A 26,747-nucleotide genomic window follows, 5' to 3' on the forward strand; every position below is an offset into this window, starting at 1 on the left:
GAATCATAACTTATTCCCTTGTTGCAACAACACCACGTCTGCAGCCATGCAATATTCATCCGAGTCACTCAAACCGCAGCCTGAGCTCGCGGAAACTCACGACGCACACGTGCGGCAGCTGCTGAATGTCACACTTACACATTTCACCCACCGCCGCTGACGAGCCGAATTAGAACTCTGCATTTAAAAGTGTGAGTGTGTGTGAGGGGGGGGGAACAGATCTGGCTCGTGCGATGGAGGCTCGTCTCTTCTTTTCTCGTTCTTTCTTTCTCCTCGCCGCTTGTGGGGAAGAGGGTGTTACATATAATGTCTTCCCCTGTAGCTTCTCCGGTGTCCTACACGATGGCCTCCATGCGACTGAAAGGGGGAACTTATTACCCGCCCGTGAAGTCCAGCAATAGGGCCTCAGCGGAAAAGGCTACAGAGGGCGGGATGGAGTGGCGTGTGAGGTTGGATTGGCTGCCGGCCCCTGGGGGACGTGAGCGGAGGGACTGACAGTCGGGCCCCCGCATGTGGAGCGCCTGCGTTTCAGGATAATAGCAGGTAACCGGGATCAGCTTTCTATATCGAGCGCTCGGCAAACGTGCGCACCTGGAATGTCGGCGCAATGTAGCACGAACACAATAGGAAGAAAAGAGACACCCGAGGTGCTTATTAGCAAGATTACAATGTGTCAGTCACCTGACGAGCGAACAAACAGCACAATAAAAGAACAGGAGGACGCATTCCAGCCGAGGCTTTGATGAGCATACTTATTGGGAAAGTAGTTTATATTGTGAGGCGCTGCGCTGCCTGTCAAAAAAACAACAAGTGGCGGCATACGTTTCATCACTTTGACCCCGCCGCGACCCCGCCGTTTACTGCTGGGGGGGGGGGGGCCTTCGCTATCATTAGCTTCCGCCGTAATCCCGGGGAGCCTGCCGGGGGCGCTATGACTGGGATTTTCTTTTTTGGGGAGGCTCCTCCGCACCCTGACCCAGCTGTAGGCCTGAACTCGGCTGCTGGCAGACTCCACAGTGCCTCCACTGTGCCTGCCCCCCCCGCGCCCCTTCTCCCTGCCAACCTCCGGCAAAAAAACAAAGAAAAACAGTTTCCTTGTTGCTTAGCGACCGATGGAAAGCCTTCCAGCGGGAGCGAGGGAGAGCGACGAGGGAGAGAGCACACAGAAGAAAGAAAGAAAAGAAGAAGAAAAAAACCAACTCTCAGAAAGGATTTTTTTGTTGTAATTTACCTAATTAAATTAAAGGATTACTCTGCCCTTTCTCAGTTATTCTCTTTTCCCTTTTACGCTATCCAATTTCCCTCCATTGCCATAAATAGTTGTTTTTTCTTTCCCTTCTGAAAGCTTTCTAAATCAATATTTATGTGCATTCCTCTGTACTGGAGGAGGAGGAGGAGGAGGAGGAGACGAGAAGGGAGGGAGGTCCAGAGGGGAAGTGCACACACACACCTGCATGTCCCCTCCCCAACACAGACGCTGGAGGATGCCACTCGGAGAAGCTGCCCACCGTGGACTTGTGGGTTGTTGTGGTAAGAACTTCCTCCCAATATACACACTCACTCCTCCTCATCCTCCTCTAAGACGACTCCTAGCTTGACCCAAAAGTGGCCAAAAAAGGGGTAAAAAATAAGCATCGAAATCTCTTCACAGCCCGGTTATTATTTTAGACGCCATTCCAACCCAATCTTTTTTAGTCTAATAGCCGTGTATGTCCACAATCATTTTTGTAATTCAACTTACTTTGCAGATACTCAGCCAATAGATTTGCATACAGATTTTGTGATTCTCCCAAGTTCCGCCTTTGGCCGTCATCCCAGATTCAGAGGGAAAAAAAGCAGCATTAGTGGATTTAAGTGGAAGAATGTAAAGAGATTTGCTGCAGGTTCTGAATCTGGTACCTGAATAGTTCATGTATTATGAATAACCTTTTATGTCACCTACTGGGGGGGAAAAAGAGCTAATTCGATCCTTTTCTTCTTCTTCATGCCGCCCATTGGTGAACATTCAAGACAGTTAGAGTGAACGCAAGACTGCAAAAGTATGTACGATAGAAAATATATTGTGCATGTATGTAGGAGTAAAGAGCAGCCATGGTTGCACATCCAGAGGTTCACAACCTAAGGGTCAGGCCCCCTCCAAAGGTCCACACGAAAAAACTAAAGAGTTGTGATATAATGTAAATGTAATGTTTGGACTTTGGACTGAATCTTTGCTTTAAATATCATTCATTTTGATTATTACCTTCGCATTGAAAATGCGGAAGGTTATGTTTTGATCGCCGTGTATTTATTTATTTATTTGTTTATGTGTTACTCGCATAACAAAAAAAGTTTTAAATCGAATCGCATGAAATTTGGTGGGATGATTGGTTATTATCCGGGGACCATTTGATTAGATTTTGGGATCAATCGGGTCAAAGGTCAAGGTCAAGGATAGGTCAAAATCTTCTTTTTACCATAGCACGGTCAATTTATATCCAATTGGCATGCAACTAATGCCAAAATGTTCATAATTCAATGCCCAATCTTGTGATATGCGAAGGTATGCGCTCTACCGGGTGCCCATTCTAGTTTAACCTGGAACAGTTAAAACAGCAAGAACAAACATGGACTCCCCGTGTAGAGGACCCACTCCCGATGTCGACATAAAGGGCTCATTCTAAGCCGAAAACACAACAATTCTTAGTTTCACTTGGTTATAAACTCATGAAAACACATCAGCAACATATTCCATTTATTCTAATAAAGCCCCAGAAATCTGAAAATGTACACAGATGCAAATACAGGTAAACCGGAAGGAATAATGAAGGCTGAAAACAGACTGAAGCGGAGAATCTATGTCTCACTATCACAACCTAACTAAATCAGTATGTCTAGATTTGTACATTGCTGTGATCCAACATGAAGCCGCGGAGAGAACGCAGGTTTACATCCACCCCGGAGTCTTATTTATTAATTAAAATGTAATCTACTCTGGTCTCTCCTCCCTGTGACGGCGTCGCTTTCATCGGACTAAGCCTCTTCAACAACTTCAGTGGGGTGAAGCCGCTGGATTGTGCCCACAAAAAAAGACACACTGTTGTTATCTCAAAATAATGAGTTTTTTTCAAGTCACGCTCACGAGAAAACAACGTTTTGATACCTCGAGATAACGACGTAATTCAATTGTTATCTCGCGATGGAAAACGTAAGCGCTACAAACGGGTTGAGATGAGATGATGAGATATAGCAAGGACATGAGAACAGTTTATTATCTCCTGATAATGACGAAGATAACTAATCTCAACAAAGCAGACCCCAAAAACATAGTCAGAAGCAAATATTCGACAGCAAGAGTAGAGATTTCTTACATTTCTTTTTGGAAATAAGAGAGAAAGTTTAGGGTTAGGAGGTGCGGCGCAGCGGAGCATTCGCACAATGATAAGGGGGAGGGAAGTGGAGCACAGAGGAGATTTATTGCAAAGCATAATTAATAGTGCACCTGTTCCTATCATCTGGATGAGTGAGAACGTAAATGAGGTAGACGGCACGAGGAGGAGCGATAGGGGGAGGAAGGCACCGGTGAAGGAGGAAAGAAGAAGAGGGGAGGAGAGGAGGAAAAGGCATAATGCAAGGTAAAAAGTATAATGACGCCATTATAAAATACAAGAGATGGGACACATATCATGGTGATTATGGCTCATTTCCATACATATGGAGCGGTCCGCCAGCGAGTCGAGGAGAGTGCAGCGGCGCTCGTCAGCGGGCGACACCGCCGCCTCTCGACAGTTTGATCCGGCGCCATCAGACTCCTCCACGCCACAGCTAATGGGCGGGCAGGGACCTGTCTACCAATTGGCTTCAATGGGCTCCATAAGAGCGGCGATGCACTCCTTCACCTCGTGCGACTGTTTGGGCTGCTAAGTGTGCCGGGAGCACTCGGGGCGTGACACTTGAGATGTTTTTGAGAAATTCTGTTGAAAAATGTAAAAAAAATAATTTTAAAATCCTTTTTTTTTTTAAGAGAAGGGCCGTTGACGGTGAAATAAATGGAGCATCCGGCTGCATGAACATGTCCCCGGGAAGTCATTCTGCGCAATTATTTTTTGCGCAGAGCTTGGGAGATTCCCTTTTGTGTGGAAATATATGGTGTGTTTTGATGAAGTCACCCTGAGGTGCTCCGTTGAGATGGATCAACAGGGTGAAAAGTGCTAATAGGGGGCTTCTTTGATTTTTTTTTGTTGCTCACATTAAAAAAAACGGAAACCACATTAAATGCGAAGGAGCGAGCGGTTTGAAGCCACACACACCACTCTTCATGTGGGTGCAGCGGAGCGGTTGGAAATGCAACTCCCTTTAAGGTATTTAAGCGTCTCCGGCAGCACATTAAGGGGGAATGGGAAAGTTAATTTCTTGCTCGGGGTCAATCAAAGGACTTCAGTTTGGAGGAGCATCGACTCTCACGGTTATATTGTGAGAAAATACCAGGAAGCCTCGTCTAACTTGCAAGAAGGTTAACATTCGTGTTTTTTTTCATTAGTTATTAAAAATCTTGAAGTATTTTTTAATTCTTCATTTTCTTAATTTAGAATTTAGAAAATGCGGACCAAATGTGGTGGTGCAAAGGGTCGGGAAGTGCAATTTCCTTCAATAATTGCATTTTAAGCATTGATTTATAGCATGTATGAATGCTATTAAAAACATGGGTTATATATATATATATATATATTTAATGTATGTATATATACATTCAATTGTTTATATATATCTATATATATATACATATATATAAAAATATATACTGTATATCTATATATATAGATATCCAATATGTATGTGTATGTATGTATATATATATATATATTTATAACATTGTTTTTCTTATGTTGAATTAAAATTAACCAGGTTGCCACTGGAAATGTTGAAAGTTTTCAGAGTGAGATACAAACACTGACATATTTCAGTTTCAATACTGCCAGCGAGCATTGACAATGACTTTGGGATGACAAAGTGATGTGTGTGTGTGTGTGTGTGTGTGTGTGTGTGTGTGTGTGTGTGTGTGTGTGAGATGGGCCTCCAGCAGCAGCTGTGCTTCTGGCTTCTCGGCGCTGATATTTATTGCCTTGGACAGCCCGACAATCTCATATGAGCCCGTTTCACGAGCGGCGTCCGTGAGGCGTCTCCGTTGTCAAGACACATTTACAGTAAAGACTTTGACTCTGAAATCAAAATTACCAAGGGGGGGGGGAAGTTTGCCGCACATTAGCAGGCAAAACTCAGACAGTGACAGCGTGGCACAGTATCTAATCCTTAAGCCGCGGTAAAAAACAACAACAACAACACTGATACATAACTCATGAGGCAGGGCTGTTGTAGCATCTCAGCAACCGTGGTGTATGGCATTATGCTGTAGCCTTTGGGGACCCTCCATAATGCAGTTATGTGACAAAGCTCGTGCATGTCAGCCACGGGCTGGCTCCTGCTCGCTTGACACGAGCTACAGTGGGGGAAAAGAGAGAGAGAGCGCCATGTTATCTCTTAGAGCACCTAGCTCCTGTATCTCATCGTTAAGCCCCTCATTTTTCATGCTCATCCCAGTTTAGGACAGAGATTTTGAAGAGCTGTCAGGGTCCCTGAAGCGAGGGGGGGGGGGGAGGGAGAGACAATCTGCTGCATCGAGGGTGGGGTCCTCCTCGACGACTCCAGGGAGCGCAGCAGGAGAAAGGTGGAGCCGAGTGGCCCTCCGAGGTCCAACGCCAGTCCCCTCATCCGGGGATGAAAAGGTGCTTAACGGCCCTTTCCGAGTGATTGATGATCGGGGGCACGCAGCCGTCGGGAGACGATGCGAGACTTTACTCGGATAATCAATTCACGGCAACGGGAGAGACGACAAATGCGTTTGAATTCCCGGAGTGGAAAACAGTGGATGTGTGGAAAACAGAAGAGACAGATAATGATTGTGTTAAAAAAAAAAAAAAGGTCAACAAGGACATACATCATACTTTCTCTCACAAGAGGCACCTCTCTAAAACGCGACGTCTTCAGCCAAGTGGTTTCTGCTTCCCAGCCTGTGCGTGTGCGATGGTATCCGAGCCCATCAGCAATTACAGAAAATAATGAAATAATGTCCTTTTTTTCCGGAGGGGGATGAAGCTCATCGTCGTGGCAGCCGGGGGCGTTTGTCCTCTTAGAGCTTCATTCATAGGCACATACGTTTTCCCACACACTTCAGTCCTTTGAATATTCCCTCCACTTCCCAGAGACTTCTATTCTATCCATGTTCAGGAATGCAGTTGGAATGAAAAAAAATCTCTCTATATATATATATTTATTGTAGTGTGTGAAAGGCCTTAAGGAAGATCCTAAATGCTTGGGGCAAAATAAAAAGTAATATAAAACATGTATAATCCTGAACTACATACCAAATGTCCTCACATAAATATTACACTTTGCTTTATTTAGTTCATTTCTGGTCCCAACGTTTTTAAATTTGAAATATATATGAAATCCTTTGTTTCCTGGCTGGTCTGTGGCTTCTCTCTCAATAATATATTGAAGTGATATAAGTCTGCAGTTCTCGGTTCTGTTCAGCTCTCGGGCTTTTTGGTTGCGATCCTAGCTGCACGAGGAGCACAGAGAGCAAAAAGCCGCCGTGCAAAGAAATATACAACAGCACTAACGTGTAATATTAGCTGTAAAATAAAGTTTTTTTTAAACTTTGCCGTGAGATTTTTTCTTCTGAAATAAAGAGAAGTGCTTTTCACACCGTTGGCATCGAGCAGTAGAGCGGTGTGCAGAGTGAGAGGGAAAAGCATCGGATACCTCGGAAGTACCAGATGAGGAGTAGAGGAGATCTTCTATCTGCATGCATATCTCTCGAATATACGATACAGTGGGTGATGATAATGTCCCGAATGTCACAAGAGCCTCAGGTGCGGAGGAAGCAGGCAATACTCCAGGTAAACTCTCTGTACTTGAGAAAAAGGTTCAACTTGACGCAACTTTACAAAACTAAACTAAACACTTGGAATCTACGACAGGAACGAAGACAGGAATCGACCTCGGGTCACAAATACAGGGATGAATGAACAAATGGACAAGGGAAGGACTGGGAGAATGTTTAGGAGACAGAGGAGTGAGGCTGAGGGCAGGTGAAGGTCGTGAACAATTCAGACACCCTGGGAGACACTGAGCAGGGCGTCACAATTAAAGGCCGTGGACTTGACAGCAACCGCAGTGGAATAACATGTAAAGTGACTGCCAGTGTCTCATTGTGTGATGATTATCTGCTAAATATCTGCAGCCGACAGATTCCCTTCAGAACATATCTCATTTTCCTGAGAGATTCCAGGCCGAGCGGACGGCACCAACAGGGCCCCGGATTGACAGAACCCTCCTCAAACACGGACTTCCGGACGCTTTCCATTCAAAGTCGTCTCTCGCAAAACATCCCTTTCAACTTGTTTTCATTTTTGCGTGTGCACTCTCCTTGTTCTTTATTTTTTTTGTTCCTCTTCTAAAAGTAGAAAAAGTGGCAGAATGTTCACACAAACTCGAACAAAGGGTCAGTCAATCACACGAGCACTAAGGCGAGCTGAAAGAGGGAAAGAAAAAAACCCACGGAGACAGGATGACAAAGACATCATGTGTGGCGCGATGCGTAAGTATCGTACACACGCGGACGCGGACGTGCGCTCACACACACACACACACACACACACACACACACACACACACACGCACGGTGCAAATGTCAATCTGCTGCCTCCACTCGGCAAACCGGAGCCGGCGTCGGCTCCTCAGCCAGCTGCGAGAGGCAGATATTTAAAAAGGCGTCGGAAGAAACAATTTACACACACACACACACCCGTTAATTAATCCATCCGCTAAAATGCATTTCTTCTAAAAAGTGAAAGGGTGCCAAGAGGGGAGGGGGGGGGGGGGGCGCTCGCACAAGTGTCTCTTACGGCTGCACTGGGAGGACATTTAAATGGCGGTTAGCGGCACGACGCCAAGTCCAATGAGAAGCGCTGAAGGAGCCGAGAGGACAACAATGGAGCGGACTGGGAATCACCGCCCGGTGGGTCGGCCCCCCGAATGTCACTCTTGCCTGTCTTCAAAACTTGAGAGCCGTGCTTTGTGGTATCGTGATGCGCGATGTGCGTTATTGGATCGTTATTACGACGCGTAAACTGCATTCGAATGTCGGATTGCGGTGAAGCACTTTTTTTGGGGGGGGGGGGGTTTGCAATTCCCCGTGGGGATTTTTTTCCATTTGTAAGATTTGCACCAAAATATCTCGATGATGCAAAGTAATGATGAGTTATTGATGAGCCGACTGGTTCTCGGCTTTGTTTAGAGACGCATGAGACATGATAAGAGAGGCCGCTGTGGTATCGCGAAGAAAACAGACACTTAATTCATCTCACAGAAACTCTTCTCCTCCCACTTGTTTAGGGAAATAAAGACTTTTTATGAAAAGCAAGATGGAGATTTCGACAGAAATGAGGACGTTGGACGTTTGTTGGATTCAACCGCAAGAAATCGTAGAAATCAATGAGTCACAAAATCAAATGAAGACATAGTTTATTCTCCGCTTCTCTGTGGAAGGAGTCGTAGAGTTTCCCAGCTTTCCTGGATGTTTGCGTCTCTTATTGACATTGGTATTTAGAGGACGCAGGTTGCTGGTCGTTGTCGCCATGACAACCATAACAATGAGTTTGTATTTCCCAGTTTTGTGGATTTCAGATAAGATCTTTTTTATACGACTCCTTTGAGGTGAAATTAGTTAAAAATTCAGACTTTATCAACACAACAGTAAATCCTTTTGATGTTGCCTTTGAACATAAAATAAATCTTTTAAACATGCCGTTAGATGTTTCTAATATATACGTTTTATTTTTATTACAACATGAGATAAGAGCTTTGGCGTATGGTGAGATTTGAACCTGAAGGGCTCTCAGTCGTGTGGGAGTAAATAACCTTTAAAACAATAACAACGTTTCTGTCATCCTCAGATATGAAAGGAGGAAAACACAACGAGAAATACGCCTCGCACGACTGGTCAAGAGACACTTCACATCCACGTGCGTGCAGTCCAGGTCATCCTCGTCGACATTTGTGGGGAAATTTGCCGAAATTAGCAAATGGATTCTTGAGTTATGACCAAACATGTTTCCTCTGAGGTCACAGTGACCTTTGACCAGCACATTGTAATCATAATTTGATATTCAATTCACAATAATGGACGGAGAATGTGGAGTAACACCAGTTTAAATATATAGACTCTCTCTAAAGGGACATCCGTGTTTGTCGTTTAAACGTTTGCAAATGCCGCGGTATAATTTCAGGACGTTTTTTAAATAGCGCTCACTGATAAAAACAAACAAATAAATGACCTGAGACAGGAACTCAGAGAGAGCGAGAAACTAACTGGTTGTAGAGGAGGGAAAGAAAAGACACGGCGAGCGCTTCGGCCCCGCGCATCTGCCGCCATAAGTCGTGATAATGACGGCGGCCCAGCAGGGCCACTCCGGCGGGCAGAGTGATTCTGAATTGATTTAGTGCATTAATTACGCCCCCGTTACGCCGGTGTCACGGACAATATTTTACAATTTGATAAGCAAAAGAGGCGCCGTGGGAACACTTTTGATGAATTGCGAGGGTTCGTCCGCGGGCGCGCTTTTATGGTCGTACCTTTTAATTTAACGGTAATCACTCCCCCCCCCCCCCCTCACGCGTCGCGGAGGCAGCGAGGCTTTAATTTCACCTCCGAGACCTCGGCTCTGCTCCGTGTCTGCTTTCATCAGGCCAGCGGAGTAAAGAAGCGGCACGCAAACTGTGACATGATATGTGCTGTACGAGTGTGTGTGAGTGTGAGTGTGTGCATCGGGCACAGCCGATGTCCGATGGAGCCGCAGAGACACCCAGGAGCCCAGTAACGAGCAGGAACCAGCCCCCCTGAGGCCAGAAGGCCCCCCAACATCCAAACTGTGCAAGGAGTCCGGTCCTTTTGTGTGTGTGTGTGTGGGGGGGGGCGGGGGGCGGGTGACGGATCCGTCTGGGTTCACCTGTCAGCCATCCGGATGTTTTAGGTCATTTGTTTTTTGCCTCTGTATGGCTTGAGGCAAGAGGGTGGAAGATGGAGTTTGCACCAACACACACACGCGCACACACACACACACACACACACAGACACAAACACACACACGCACACACACGTTGTAGCTCAGCAGAAATCTCTGGGATTTTGGTGCAATGTCTTTTCTTCTTTTTTTTCCCCGACATTCTTTTTCACGAGAAGAATATTGCAAACATATCCACACATATATATTTCATTAGCCTTATAAATAAATATGCTTGGAGAGCAACGGTACTGATTAAGTCCTATTTCTGCCAAATCGTTTATATTTCTTTCTCTGGTTTAATGCTCTAAGCAGTCTCTAATAAACACACTTTTCCCTTCTGGTTAACGAATAACTCAGCTGCTCGTTAAAAACCCAAAGAACAACAAACGGAACCAAGTGAAGTATTTCCTCTCTCGGGACTTGGACACCTCCATTACCCCACAATTACCGGGATATGAGATCCATCAGCGTCGCGCCGCTGTGATCTGGCAGGGTGCTGGCTGCAGCGAGCAGGGTGCTAATTCCCCCGACGTTAAGAGCTGTAATTATGCAGACGCTGGCGGACGCCCGCGAGGCGCTAACAGCCTCGCGTTCCAGGCGACAGTCCTAACCTTTTACAAGCTCCTCAGCTGGTTCAGAGGCTAATGAAACGGTATGATTCGCACGCACCCCCCCCCCCCCCCCTCCACCCGCCGCCCGGCATCACGGTGTCATTAGTTTTGAAGAGGCCATGGCGATGGCTATTGTGCCGCGTGGAGCGCAAAAAGCGCGGCACATTTTTTTGGAGAGCAGGAACAGAGAGAGAGGAGGAGACGAGGAGCACTTGACCTATCTGCCGGACTTGTCCTCGACATCATGCTCTTCGTCAGGGCGACGGGGAGACGAGCTCAGATTCGCCACACGGGAACCGACTCGGATTAATCACATCGGAAACACGCAAAAACAATAACACTTTAAAAACAGAACTTTCCAGTACACTTCATGGCTAAAAGTATGTGACCACGGGGCTGTTAGGGGACTGTTTAGTGTGCACGTTAATAGGGTTCCTAGTTCCGCTAGTCCACCTCGGGGACGTTCTCGGAACAACCAAAACCACGGGGCTTAATTTGCTGCCACAACCGCCTCCAGTCCACTTCCTCCAGGTTGTTGCGGGGATTCAGGCGCCAGAGCATCGAAAGAGGCCGGACGCTAATGTCGGCGCAAATCCTCCCGGAGGCGTTTGAAGTCGTGGGGTTTGAAATCATGTGCCTCCATACAGAGTTAGAAAACCATATATATGCATTTCATTCAAGAGTGGAGAGTGGAAATAATCCCCCTGAAGGGCAGACACGGTGGAACACGCGTGACAGAGAGGAGTCCGAATGACTGCCTGGCAGTAAATTAATGGCACGGACTCGGAGTCGCACTCTGAGACAGAGAGAGGAGCGACTGGATGAGTGCTGAATGATGACACCCGGAGAGGCGGCAATCTCCGACGAACACGATGATCCTTGCAGGTTAGAGCAAGGACGGAGTAGAAGATGAAAAAAAGAGTGCGCCGCAAAGCCGATGGAGTCGTGGATGAAAAGTTTCGCCGTAATATAGATGAACGTCTCCACTCCCAGATGAGCAACCGTCACCCTGCGTGAGTGCATCCTGTAAACTCATTTTTGATTCGGCACCGCTGCAACATCTACGCTGCTAGGGGGGGGGGGTGGGGGAGGGGGTTCGTGCCTCCACAGCAGATTTCTGAGGATGCTTTGTGAGTAGCTGAGCTTGCAGTTGAACGACAGCTTAAGGAGATCGGGGGTTGCCGAGGAGTCTCGTTTTTCTTTCTTTTTTTAAACCCCCGATCTCAGCCGGTTGGCTGTGCAGAGCTGAACTTGCGGAGCCACGTTTTCCCTCTTTCGAAAAGAATAGAGCGACAGAGTGTCGGAAGTGAGCGCTTGATAAAAAACAAATAAAAAGAAGAAAGAAGCGGCGTCTCTCTTTTCTCTCCCGTCTCTCCTGGCTGGTGTTTGCTGGAGATAAGCTCTGTAAAGAGTGCCTCTGCCTTCATGTCGACGCAGAGTATACACCACGGCGTTCATCTCTATTTCGCGAGGCCGCTTGCGTGTGTGTGTGTGTGTGTGTGTGTGATGGATTCCCCTGGCGTGGAGGTTTGAGACGTGTCTCCTGGACGGTCGACCAGCTGCAGCCCTGGCATCGTGCCATGTTGGTTTTGCGGCGCTCGCCCGGCGGATTGATCCGGCTTTAATGAAGAGTCCTTCAGCCTCGGTGACATCATGAGCCGCTTGTGGGCCACTTGGCACGGCTCCCCCCATCACTTCGAGGGAAAATAGGTCACTCTGAGTGACGGACAGATACTGGCCACGGGAGCCGTCCAGCAAAGCAGACAGAGGGAAAGGGGGGGGGGGGGTGATGCCCTTCACACACCTGTGTCTGCATTCACAAGCAGATTTAATCTCTCAACCTAAAGTACTCCTGAGGAGCCCTGAACAGATTTAACAACTGTTCAATCGCCTGGGTCGAATGGAAGGGAGATTGAGGACTCCTTCTCAGTGACCTCTGACCTCTGCCTGTGTGTTAATTCAATTTAAATAGTGTACATGTACAGATAATATACATTTGTGTACGTGTCAAAGGAAAGCCTCGAGCAGCGCCGCTCAACTCGGGGTCAGAATGTGGTTCAATAATGCAACCTGACAGGAAGACTTGCTCTACGGTGACCCGGCGGAGCGAGCTCCACCCGTGTGGCCCTCAAAGCTGGATGAAACAAACGCTCCGATGTGTTTGAGAGTATCAATTGAACCAGACGGGTGTCAGACCGGGCTGCAAAAAAACCAAATGCATCACACCTCTGGTGCTCTAGCACTGCGCTGGAGGCGGGCAGAGAATAACAGAGTCAGAGACTTGGGCTTTGGAAGAAAGCTGGAGCTGAGGAGGCTGCGGAGCCATCTCATCCATCCATCTCATCCATCCATCTCATCCATCCATCTCATCCATCTAACTGGCAGCATCTCACCAGGCAAAAGTCCTCCTGTGTGTGCGCGCCCTCGCCCTTGTACACACAAATCTATGCAGGCACAAACACACAGCCTGCGGCACGGCAGCTAAACATTGTAATTTTGGCACAGCAGCTGTTTTTCGCCTGCCATAAAAGCGACAACCCTCCAGCTCTTCTTCTTCTTCTTCTTCTGCCGCTGCTCCCCGCCCCATCGCCTCCCCTCCTCCTTCTCTCTATCCTCACTCCTTCCCATCCACACGTACACTGTACGCACCTCCCAGGCGGCCTGCTTTTGTGTCGAGAGCACTTCACGTCTCCTCCGCCGTCCCCAGCCAGCTCGGAATGTATGCGTCTACCTGGTGTATCTGGAGAAGAGCGTCGAAGATGTGTGTGCAACGCTGCCGTTGAACTTTACATGACCCACTGTGTGTGTGTGTGTGTGTGTGTGTGTGTGTCGCATTACGTTGCAGACAAAAATACAATATAGCTGCAGCAGGGATTAAATAAAGAAGAAGCTTTTACACAATTACGGCTTCAAAGTGGTCAAATTAAGGTACGTGAATAACTAGGTGCCTGCGAATTCAATTTCACGTCCCTATTTTTCAGAGCTGATTATAATTGGGGTTTTAGGTTTTCATAATGTAGTTCTTTGAGAATCACCCGGAATGAAAAAAGGTTTGTCCCTGAAATTGAAACATCAAACCATCACGGCGGAGCGCTCCCAGCTTGAGCGAGCAGTCGGGTCTCTCGGTTTTCTCGTGAGCAAGAGCGTGGTTTCCTCGGCAACCACATGACTCCCGAATCCTGACCCTCCCCCCCCCCCCCCACACACACACACACGCATTCACTTAACAATCCCCCCAGATGCCTAATTGTTTCCCTAATGATGCTAGGCCTAATGGGACTGTTTATGATATTCATTTGATAGTACTGGCCCAGTAATTAGACTGCACCTCACTTCATTAAACAGCGGGTGGGGGGTGGGGTAGGGGGGGGGGATGCAGTGCCTGGTGGCAGGTACAGGATGTGACCATATAGTACGTGGTGGGTTGTGCTCTAGACTGTTGTCTCTGTCCATGGTGCTGAAGTATATGTGTTCCCTCTAGAAAACAGCGACTGAGGGGCGGGGCCTCTGTCCACGGCGCTGAAATGACCGCCCGTGATTATGACCGGCGAGAGCAAACACACGGCCGGCCGTTCGTACCTTGAGGAAGGAGAGGTTGCGGTTGCGATCGATGCTGGTGATCTCCAGGTTGCCCATGACGACCTCGCAGTTCTCGTAGAGCTTCTTCAGGGTGCGGTACTGCTGATCCAGGTCGGACAGGGTGCTCAGCTTGTTCGCCGTGCCGGGACAAACTGGAGACAGAGGACGGAGATGTTAGCGTCACTTCAGAAGGCGACTCGTGGCATGCGAGGACAGCAGCGGGACGAGCGTAAATATATCAAATTAAAATGTAACTAGGACGGGCACTCGGTAGAGCGCATACCTTCGCATATCACAAGATTGGACATTGAATTATGAAAATGTTGGCATTAGTTGCATGCCAATTGGATAGAAATTGACCGTGCTATTGTAAAAAGAAGATTGACCTTTTCTTGACCTTTGACCCGATCGATCCCAAAATCGAATCAAATGGTCCCCGGATAATCACCAATCATCCCACCGAATTTCATGCGATTCAAGAATATTTTGACCTTTTCATGACCTTGACCTTTGACCCGATCGAGCCCAAGATCTAATCAATTGGTCCCCGGATAATGAACAATCATCCCACCAAATTTCATGCGATTCGGTTTAATACTTTTTGACTTATGAGAATAACACGCACGCACGCACACAAATACACGGCGATCAAAACATTACCTTCCGCATTTCCAATGCGAAGGTAATAAAAGTAAACATCGGCGTCTTTCAGGCCATCGTGACCACAGCAGCCATTCAAATTGAAATGCCAGCGCAGACGACCACACAGTGGCTGCTTGCTCCTTAAAGGCCAGCCAGCTGACCCGTGTGAAGCGACGACACTCTTTTCTTCGGGGTGATTCGGAAAAGAAAACTCTAATTCTTCCAGCGCACCACCTAAAGGTTTGAAGTAAAACATCAGAGCGTGGACGCACGGTTCACCGACCGCTGGACAGCGCAGCCTCGGAAGAAATAGTAGAATCAGTGAGATGGAGAATAACGAATCAGAGAAGAAGGGCAGAGGAGACATTTAGGATTACACACACACACAGGGGGGCGGGTTGAAGGACAGAGGGAATATTGGCGGAGAAAGAACAGGTCGGGAGATTACGTCAAGTGCAGCCGTGACAATGAGGGCGCTGCGGGCGTCGAGACGGTGGGAGGGACAAGTGGGGTGAGAAGGGGTGGATATCATTTCTCCGAGGCGGTGACCTACAGTCGAGCTCCGGCACCGGCGCACCGTTTAATCAACGATATTCAAATTGCACGAGTTGACCTTTACCGAGGGTTTCACTTGGAGACTTTACTCGGCCGAGGAGATTACGAGACTTTGAAGGTGTGACACAGTGAGTGGAAACGGCTCTGTTGTTGTGCGGGGAAGGCCAGGCAATTAGAAAGTAGGAGTGTGTAGCCTCACACACAACAACAACAACAATCATGAAAATGCCAACATTTAAACGTGTAGATCCTTTAAATCGTTGTGTGTTTGTCTGCATAGCAATCGACTAACGCGGAAGCCACCACTGTAATTAGTTACCGCCCATCAACCACTCTCTCTCCGTCCCCGCCAGCCCTTTTTCCACCAGCCAGCCAATCAGCCGCCGCGGCCTCGGCCCCGCAGCCATCTGCTCCGCGATGGAGTCTGGCTCCATGTCATTAAAGTGCTCATTAAAGTTGGTCGGCGGCTCAACCCCGAACAGGCGGGCCTCGGGTCGGCCCGCCGGCGGCAGCGGGGGCATATTATAAATCCGTTATTTGTTTTTTTAACACTTAACTCGACGCATTGTTGCAATTTTCCAAGAGTTTCCTCTCGTGGTTACAGTGATAACCGCCCAGGAATGCAGCATCGCGTGTTGAGAAGTAGCTCATGTTGATGAAATCTATGTATTCACCGCCTCCCTCGGAGTTTACGCCACATCACGCCGTCCTTCATCGGGAGGAGTTATGGTCCCCGTTAGGAACACTTCAGGTCCCCCTGTCTTTATCAGGTTATCCTTCAGCTGCTCTTTCAACATTCTCCATTCTATACCTCCAATGTCAAACGGCTCCACTCTCAGGGCTCCTGCATGCCGAGAGGACCCTGAACACACCGCAGCTCCCAAACACCGGACACACATCGAGACACAAAGTCCAGCACATTTAAAGATTTAGAAATAAATCCGCTGCGTCTGATTGGAGCTACAGAGGACACACACACACGGACACAGACACACACACACACACACACACACACAGCTAGAAGTTGCTGATTGCTTAATGGATGGATGTCACAGTTCATTATACAACATATTTAGTTTCATAAATAGCTACGGATATCATTTTATTATTTTGCAGTAGCCTCGTCGGCGTTTCACCTTTTTTGTCCCTGAAATAAAACCCGCTGTGCATTTGTCCCGGAACAAGAATTCTAGAGAGAGAGAGAACAAGAAGAGGAAAAGAACCAATGGGCGGTTGCACAGTTGAACTTGCCCCTTTATTGAACAACATTGAGAGCTCATAAATTCCCATATTGCTCTATAGATCGTTGGCTCGGCAACGATGAGTGCGCTCCCTCTCCTCCATATTGCTGTGTGTCCTGGTCGGTGTGGGACAGAATGGCAGAGTGGGGACCGGAGCCGCGGTGATAAATGAGATCTGCTGACCACACACAGATGACTTATTAGATGAGATGATCCGAGTGCGGCTACACACTCCGAGGAAGTCTGCGAGGATCTAAAATTGGTCGGATCGATAAACGTGTGTGCGTGTGTGTGTGTGCAGATCCTGATCCGTGTGCGGATATGAAAGGTTAGCGGGCGTCTGTAATAATGCGTTATTGAAACCTCCTCGCTGGTGTGCGCGTGAGTTCATGTATGTGTGCTGATAGAAGATCAGAGGGGAGAGGTGGAAAGCGAGGAGGAAAACAACTCTCAAAAGCCAATATCAGCCGGCAGCACACACACACACACACACACAGACACACACACACACACACAGGGACACAGATAGAAATGTCGCTCCTTCAGGGTAAGTAAGCAAGGCAAAGCAGGGCGAGGGGAATGGAATTGAAAGAGCGAGAGAGAGACAATCTTGTATTTGTTTTAGAGTGTGAATGACGTGCGGGAGCATTAGCATTCATATTGACACGCTCTACTGTAAATGCACTTTTCCCCGGGCTCATTTTGAAAGTGTCTGGGTCCATCTGCTCTACCTCTTTCTCCCCTCTTTCTCCTTCTCTCTCTCTCTTTTTAATTTCCTTTTGCTCTGCCCTTAGCCATCTATTCCTCGGTCTCAGCCCTCCCTCCATTCTTCGCTCTCTCTCTGGCTCAAAGTATTGAGCCGTTGCCTTTTTCCCCCCGTTAATGCACCGGGTGACACAGGGCCATGTCCACTTGACAGCACCGGTGTGTGTGTGTGTGTGTGTGAGGTGGGGGAGCAGATCTCTGCCATTCAGGACAAAAGGCTGAGTATGTGTGTGTGTGTGTGTGTGTGTGTTGGAGCTCTACGGTTGCGTTTTCATCCGGCTCAATTATTTGAAATTCAAATCTGGGGGGAAAGAAAAGAAAAAGGGGAATAAAACGTAGAACCTGAAGTCAAACAAAAGGTAACCCTCCAGCACACGTCCGACGACGGCCTTCACGTCATCCAGTTCTACTTTCCACACGAAAGATGAGCGAGAATTACAAGTAACACCGATAAAAATAAAAAAAAGTAAGGAAAGGGTTACAGGGGAGAGGGGAATTGAACCCAATAAAGAGAAAAACATAAAAACAGAGCAGCCCACAACAGAATAAGTGGTTCTCAGAAGTCCAGCAGTGTAAACAACAGACTCCAAAGCCTCGGCGCCGTCCCCGTCGGCTCACTTGCCTCCTTCACTTCCACGGCGTCCACGTTTTTATAACGAAAAGATAATGAGCAATAAGGAACAGAAAGACTTTATGGCCAGTGACGATTGTTTTCCGGTCCACTTCAAACACAGATGGAGTGTGTGCATTGTACGTGTGCGCTGGCTCCGTGAGGCTTGTGTGTGTGTGTGTGTGTGTGTAGGCATGCATTGAATAAAAATAAATAAAAAGAGAAACTTCTCAGCTCCATAACCCAGTGTGTCGCTTTTAGCTGAATTTAATCTCCCTAAATTGAATTACAACTTAATCCGGTCACACGCCATTCTTTCTGGAACGGCGTCGAGCGACAATAAGGGAGCATTGTGAAATAAATAGAAAGAGATGCAGTATTCACGCTGGATTCTCCTATCGAGGCCCGTTTGCGAAGCCAGGCGACGGAGGCGGGCGGGTTACCTCGCCGCTTCTCTCTCTCTCTCTCTCTCGTAATAACACGTTCTCACACACTCTCAATGAGTGCGGAAGATGATCGAGCACTTCAAACGTACGAAAACTCCCAGAATCTTCCTGAGTCATGGAGTTACGGCGTGTGACTGAAAACTCCTCCACACCGAGCTGCAGTTACATCCGATAGAAGCCACTATCCATCCCTTAATCTCACACACAAACACAAACACACACATAAACACACACACGGCTTCAAACAGCCGGGAGCCTGGATCCCATCAGTGCTGGATGGTTATTACTGGGCCTACCAGCCTTTTTTCAGCTCATCAATCACCATCATCATCATCATCGTCATCATCCTCCTCCTCATCCTCAGATGTCCCACACAGTCCTGAGGCTGACGAAGCAGCCACAGAACTTATAGGCTACAGCTCTAACGTTAGCTTCCTGTGTATCAAATTAAGTTTCATTCCAACCATTAAAAATACATTTAAAAAATAACCTTCTCGTTCAAAATGACTGATAGGTCAAATAAAAGCACTCTTTTAGAGGCGAGCAGGTTGCCCTTGGTTCATAAAATGGTAATATTGAATCTCAATTTTGATATTTCTGCACTTCTCAGTGTATGTGTCATACATTGTTGCTGTCAACACATATACAGGCTCAGTGTGAGCCCTTTAAGCTTTTACATGGAACAATTATATTCACATTTGGAGAATTCAGCCCGTGCTCAGTTTATTTATCCCGACTGTATGCATGGATTACCACTTTTACAAACAATAACTACTTTGTGCGAAGCGTAACAAAACAATTTTGCTAAGCAAGCTGAAGAAGTACACACAGAGGTGTAGCTTTTAATTTTGTTTCCGTTCTTGCAAACAGGAAATCCTGAAGCGACTCAGCCTTCCTCTCCTCATCCTCGTCCCTAAAAGCCTTCTGAGTCGTGATGCTGGTGCAGGAAAACAACAACAACTACAAAAAGCCCTTTTCATGAGTGTCTCTGTTGGAGAAGGCCAACAACAAGTGTTTTAAAGAAGCTTATTCAATGAGGAGAACACAAAGTCCGCCGACTTCCTCTTTTGGAATCACTTCTGTTCCAGCCTGCTCAGCCAATCAGAGGGCCCGGATGTGCCGGTTGAAGACGAGACCCAAATGTTGCGCAATGACTCAATGAAAAAAAAAATAGAGGCATTTAAAAAATCTAAACAGGGAAAAATACCCTGACATGGACCACAGAGTCCACACTGACAGAACATATGAGAGGAATGATCTTTAGTTTTTGCGTATTCGGACGTCCCCTCTTCCCCGGGAGTTTAACTTCAAATGTTCCCAGAGAGCTCCGGGCGGCTGATCCGGGGCCATCAATCCCATCGCAGCAGGGTCCCTTCCCCTCCGAGCTCACCGACTGCCACCCTGTAGCTCTACTCCACCCCCCCATCCCCCCTCGTCCTTCACTGATAATCTGGATCCTTCTCCTTTCCGTTAACCCGTCTGCATCTCTTCCTGTCATTTCCCTCCATCCACCACACCGCTTCCGATTCTCTCACGGGGCATCCCCCGCGCATCAGAGTCCCCTTCCCTTCGCCGTACCCATCCATGATCACGCGTGTGTCACGGAACGCACCCAAAAGGCCCGAGTGTCAAGATTCACAAATGTACATGAATCCAGCCCTCCTCCATCAAATGGGCAATCATTTCTCAGCGGGCGCTGCGATATCACCTGCTGCACTGACACAGGTGGGGGGGATGGCGGGTCATTTGTATAGCAGATGTGTCTGTGTGTGTGTGTGTGTGTGTCAAACACAGGTTTAATGACTCGTCCTAGCCAATTTTCAGCCGGTGGCTTCTCTTTGTGGGGAAATGAGGTTTGTAGTTAATGTAGCACAGAAGGGCTGCCTGTGATCATGCATGTGTGTGTGTGTGTGTGTGTGTGTGTCAGCTCTAGTGAGTTGGCTTCGAGCAGAATATTAGTATGAACCATATGGGAGAAGTCATTATGAAGGAAGGTTCGAGAACATTAATGCCATGAGGCCGGTGTGTTTCAGTACCAGAGTGAAGAAAGGAGACGACGGCGGTCTAAAGATGCATGCAGTGTGTGTGTGTGTGTGTGTGTGTCCACGTTGTGCACAATTCCCGAACGTTACTTATTCCAAACAGCAGTTACCGTAAAAATGGTGTCACGAACGCGACGTGTCAGAGAGAGAATGGAACTCACACACCACGCGCCACAGAGGTCGTCAACATCGTCACGAAAACGTCCTGCGTGTAAACACACAGTGCACGCACACACACACACACACACACACTACGAGTCTGAAGGGGTGTGTGTATGTGTGTGAGGGGGTTGGGGGGTTAGTGGGAAATAAGTTTGGGTTGGACGTAATGAGCAACTGAAAGGCAAATGAGCCCTCCAGTGTGACGGCCTCCATCGAAACCCAGACAGCCTGCATCTGGGGAGACACTTTATTGCTGAGAGAATCAAAAATGTCATTCATCAATCCGTGCTCTGGCCTCCCTCCCTCCCTCCCCCTCACTCCCCCCGCCCCCCCACCTCATTCCATTCCTGTCATCTTTTTATTTCTTTTTTTCCACACTATTTTCCAGTTTTTTTTCTTCTTTCCCCTATATTCTTCCCCCGACCTCGCTGTTCGATCACTTGTTCCTCTCCCGGCCCGGTTCTGGTGCCTCTTCTCCTCTACTCCATCCCTCACTTTTTCCGCAACCCCCCCCCGTTCCACCGCTGCATTACACAAATAAAATGCGTCCATGGTTACGGGCCGGGATACGACCGACTCTACGGTGAGATGTCAGAAAACACAGAAAACTGACAAACACAACTTCAGAAAGCAGAATGGGTCATTTCCAAATTGCATGTTTAAACAACCGTGTAAAAATAAACATGACTACATTACGAGATAATCAAAGAACGTAAGCGAACAATTACAATCAGTCAGGAAATAGTGCGACGTGTCCGATTCAGTTCCTCAGAGCCAAAGGGGACATTTAATCAAGTCACTTCACGCCGGTAGGTTTTCAGCGCTTTGATTAATGCTCGATGTCAAGCATTGTTATCACGGATATTCGAGATTATCACAGATTTTCAAGGGTTGTAAAAAACCAGTGTGTTTGTTTTCACATTTCAGCAGCGAGACAGGAAAAAGAAATCCGCAACAAAATAATCAGCGACGCAAAGAACGTCTTCGGATTGGAAACCGTTCAGGAAAAAATGATCAACAGATTGTGTGAAACGGCTACGAGCGGACCTCGTGTCGAGCTAAGCTCTTGGCTTCAGAATACCTGCAGACGCGGCCGCCAGACGTGTTATTCTCGGGAAATAAAAAAGGATGATGACTTAAAATCCCCTCGGAAAAAAAATAAGAACCTCGACCAAGCCGTCGGTTCGTCGCGTTCACGTAAAAAAAACACACAAAAAAACTCCTGCGATGCTTTGAACATCCCAGATTGTTGATGTCTAAAAAAAACTACAAGAGAGGCGGCGTTTTTTTCTTTTCTTCTCTCCTTTTCCTTTAAAAGAATAAAAATGAGAGCTGCAAGTCTGGCTCTGGGCCCTGAAGACATGGCGACGGCATCAAACGGAGCGCCGCGTCTGGGAGCTGAATCCCAGTGCGTCGGGGAAATAAACTGCTTGAAAAAGCGAAGCCGGGAGCGAAATATGGAACTATTTTGTTTACAGAGCCTCTCAAGATGGACGCCCAACAGAGGTGGGGTCTCGCGTCCACATCCCCCGATGTTCCTCTCCTCCTCGATGTTCTCGCTCCGAAGCAATCCTCACTTCCTCCTCCCGACCCCCCTTTTTTTTTCTTCGTCTTTTTTGTTTTTTAATTCCACGCGGTCGCTCCCATTTATCTCCCGCCAGATCAATAGCCATTCGCCGGCGTGCGGCGAGTTGAGGGATGTAAATAGCAGAATTCTGACATTCGCGGGATATAAAACAACGGGCTTTCAATATAATCAACAGTGGCGCCGGCGCCATTCCTCAAGCGATCCATAGCCTTATTAAAAAGGGGGCGATAATTTAGCCCGGTGCACCGCCGACTGTGTGTGCGTGACAATAGTGTCTGATGAGTCAGGAATTGTGGGTATGACAGGGTGAGGAGGGATGGGGGGGATTGAGGGCATCATGGTGTCGTTTGTATTCGTTTTCCCAGCACGTCGTTTTCAATTCTTCCGTTCTACATAACAGCGTTGGTTGATAAAGCCCCGCTGCTCTTATGTGTTGCTTCACGACGACGCGTTACTCTCATCACACTCGTATATGTGCGCTCGTGTCCTCGCATTCATTCCGCGTTCATTCACGGCGTCGATTTGGCCTTTTCAGCACGCACGAGTCGCCTCGGGAGAACAGCCAGCCAGTTGTATAAAGCAGAAGGAGACAGAAAAAGAAAAAACGATGATACCTCTCTATCGTCCTTCAAAAGCTTTTTCTTTTGTATTAAAAATAAAAAAAGTAGCAGCTTCCACAGACGGCAGAACGAAGACAAACGGACGAGGAGAAGAAAAGCCAAACAAAAAGAGCAGGAGACACACAAAGGCCTGCGAGCTCGTGAGGGAGCTGACACCGAGAGCTGCGGCGCATAATGAAATGATCATGAAGAGGCACGGAAAAGAAGCTCTCCATCTCTCTCTGTGTGTGTGTGTGTGTGTGTTTTATAAGTGTGTGTGTCTGCACGTCTTTTGAGACGCTGATATGCGAGTGGGTGTAAGAAGCAGTTTTTTTTAGTCCTGTGGAAAACCTGTGCGTGCGTAAGTGTGATTTTCTCCTCCGGTTCTGTGTGTTTGGTGGACTTGTGCGTTGCGCGTCTATGTTTGTGCGTCTCCATCCTCTTTTTCCCCTCGCTCCCTTCAACTCATCCGGCGTTCACATTCGGCCGAGTGAGCAAAAAAAGAAGAAAAGAAAAACTTGCCCTGACCTTTTCGCCGTGTCTATCAAAAGCGTTCGATAATAATTAGATTAAATGGGTTATATTGCTCTGCCCGTTAACTGAGGGATGGTTATTGCTCATCGGGGGGGGGGGGGGTGATGAATAATTCCACCAGCCGTCCCTCCGCGGAGCTCACCACGGATCCAAAAAGTACGTTTCTAACCGAAAGAGTGAGAAGTTTCCAAAAAAAGTAGCAGTTAAATATGAAAGTTAGTGTATGAAGTGCATTTTTACACTGCAATGTCCCCCTCTCCCACCACCCCTCCCCCTCTCACTCAACCTCGTACGCTAATAATCGCTTCCGACGCTTCGGTGGCGGAGTTATGAAATGAACCTCTAAATGGCGACGTTAAAGTGTGAAAGGGAAACGTCGCTGTGTGATGAGTCGCTTTGACGTCGAAGGAATCATTTACCTGAAGTCATCACGGGCGCATCTCTTATGGGATGTTTAATGAAGTGGAGCCTCGGAGCGAGAAAGCGGCCCCGGCTTTAATATTCTCTCTTTTTATTTTTATTTATTTTTTAAAGACAAGCACTTGAAGTCGGTGTATTTCCCGACCGGAGACACACACACACACATATTGTCCTCGTGAGAGGAAATTCAAGTGGCTTTTCACTTGCAGTCACATAAGTTAAAGTTTGGTCTCAGATGCCAGAAATGTACGATCTGGAGCCTTCAAATGTAACTTTTTTGTGTGAATTCATGTCAATTTACTATTCTTTTTTTGTCCCCATTCAGGAATCGGTTCTGGTGGAATTTAAAGTACAACGGAGGAATGTTTTCCTGCTAATACTTCCACCGTAAAAGTGACGGCACGTTTAGAGTGATGACACCCGTCACACGACTCGGTGCGTCTGCCTCCGAGGAGATACCGAGGGCTGAGGCGCCGTCTATTACGCCGCGGTGGGATTTGACATAAAGAAGAGAGAGCGAGAAGAGGAAAGGAGGGATGCGAGAAAACAGTGAGACGGAGGACAACTCATCTGTGGGTGTTGCAAAAGTGGGCGTGTTTCAAGTCAAATTCCTTATTCATTCATTAATCCCCGATGATCTGCCTCGTGGTTTATCGACCAAAAACGCTTTTTTTCACCAGATTAGAAGATTTGGACCCATCGTGTGTCGCTCGGTTCCCCGCTGCCCAGTTCTGGAGAACCAAACCCGTTTCTCTGTCTCTGGAACTAGAACCGAGAGAAAGCTGAACTGCAACGGACGCCAGAGACATCTCAGTCGACGCCGTTTCGAAGCTCGAGCTTCAGAATAGTTTTCCAGATAAGTCGAAACGGCAACACTAAAAAAAATTATGATTCCAGACCGATCACCCCGGAGACGAGTTTAACGCTCCTGACCCGTTTGAACCGTTTGAACAAAGAGACGTTATAGTTGGACTTGATTTCATTTCGCCGGAACTTCCCCACACACAAGATATCGAACGAGACAAAAGACCAAAGTAAACGCCCTCATTACAGACCTGCCGCTGGTTTCATTAAAGTACGACTGGCGGATTCTCCACATTCCCCGGCCTCCACCAGTCAGCCTGAGTCGCACCACCGGCGCTTAATTAAATCTGTGATCATTAAAACTGTGTCTCCAACCTTTAAAGACAAACTCAAACCCGGCGGACAGCGCATGAATATTTGATAATCTCAGCCATCTCGACGGAACAGACAGAGTTCACGTCTTCTCCGTCGCGGGAATAGTCAACGCAAAAGTTATTTGGGAGGATAATAATTCTCTTTGCCTCGCCGGCCTCCGGTACACACACACACACACACACACACCAACAAGCTCAGACACGCGCTCCATTTGAGGTGCAATATCCACCGTGCTGCAGTTCTGCAGCTGAGCCGGGGCACTTTCTTTCTTTCTTTTACATCTTTACCTTAAGTGACGGAGCCCCCCCAGTAGCCTTCTCAATTATGTTGTGCAGGTGCAGTCAGCAAGAAAGAGTAATTGCACTGGGTGTTTGGAGCTCCCCGAGACGGATTGGAAGCTCAGCGCAGAGCTGTCAGGGGCTCCCGGAGGACTCACCGGGTTGAGTGTGTTTGTATGTGTGTGTGTGTGTGTGGTCCTGAGGCGTTGCAAAATAACATTATGTTTTTTTTTTTTTTTTCATGCATCGCCCGCCGCTTGTTTGCATACGCGGGGGAAAAAAAGAAAACGCGGGAACGACACGCATCCGATGATAAACAGCCGAATGTTTTTTTTACCCCGCCACGCCGCTCGCCGCCTGCATCGCGATGGGGATGCCGGCAGCTCCCCGAGAGCGGGAGTCGGGACCCGTCGGCCCCGTCGCACGCGGCCACGGGCTCCCGCCGCCTCCTAGAGGCCGGGGCGACGACGCCGCGGCGAGCTCCTCGTTACGAACGCGTCACCGGGCCTCGAGGGACGCTGGCGGGTCACCGAGAATGACCCAAACAGGAAGTCATCGTGATGCGAAAATCCCTGAACGATTTAGCAGCGAGAAGGAAATAATAACGTGCGATGCGGGGGAATTGTGGGACGTTGGAATCCAGATTACGGCCTACCCAATCACGAAGGCGTGAAAATAAAGACACCGAAGTCTTTCTTTGCGTTTGCCCAGGAGAGCGCTGCAATTAAATGCACCTGCTGTTCCTGCTGGCGTTGATTCAGCACCGTCAGTACCGAACCCCCCCCCCCAATCTCCCCCGTCTCCCACAATGAGACTTTTAATCTGGGATTCCACTTTAAGAAGTTCACGCGCCCTAAACTTTAAACGATCAAACAACCAAAGAAGCCAAAAGGCCCGTGGTCAGTACGCGCCCCGGCGGCCGCCGTTGTTTATCCGCGCGGCAACGAGGTAGCGGCGGAGGCGGCGGCGTGTGAGCGGGAGGGAGCGGTTCTGCAGGCGACGCCGCCACCTGCTCCAGATGCGGGATCAGGCACAGATGTGCCGGTTTAATTAGCCTTGCCAGAGGTGCTGCGGCATGATTACCGCGCTCCGCCCCCCCCCCCGAAAGAGAACGCAGAGGCGGCAACAACACGCAAACTGTGTCGATCTCCGGCGGTTGTACCCAAGTTCGACAAGTCTGAGTGTGTGTGTGATGTTAATGTGAGGGAAATTAAGATGGGAGATGTGCACGCCGCCCTGGTGGGTGGTGGTGGTGGGGTTGGTTCAGGACACACACACTTATGTTGAGGGAAGAAAATGTGATATTTTCACACGGTAGGAAATTCGGATTCAGTAAGAGGAAGAGAGCGGTGGGATGAAGGATGAAGGCCACGCATAATACATTTAATGG

General features: G+C 48.0%; 1 protein-coding gene across 3 annotated transcripts in view; it reads right to left on the reverse strand.

The window, feature by feature from the left end:
* The window catches only part of LOC130204525 (receptor tyrosine-protein kinase erbB-4-like), a 167,316-nt gene that overhangs the window by 68,672 nt on the left and 71,897 nt on the right, over nucleotides 1–26,747 (reverse strand). For all 3 annotated transcript variants that reach the window (XM_056431310.1, XM_056431311.1, XM_056431309.1), the window contains exon 2: nucleotides 14,297–14,448. In XM_056431310.1, the coding sequence (XP_056287285.1) occupies nucleotides 14,297–14,448 (152 nt within the window). The remainder of the gene's footprint in view (nucleotides 1–14,296; nucleotides 14,449–26,747) is intronic.

Source organism: Pseudoliparis swirei, chromosome 14 (genome assembly GCF_029220125.1).
Source record: "Pseudoliparis swirei isolate HS2019 ecotype Mariana Trench chromosome 14, NWPU_hadal_v1, whole genome shotgun sequence".
Lineage (NCBI taxonomy): Eukaryota > Metazoa > Chordata > Actinopteri > Perciformes > Liparidae > Pseudoliparis > Pseudoliparis swirei.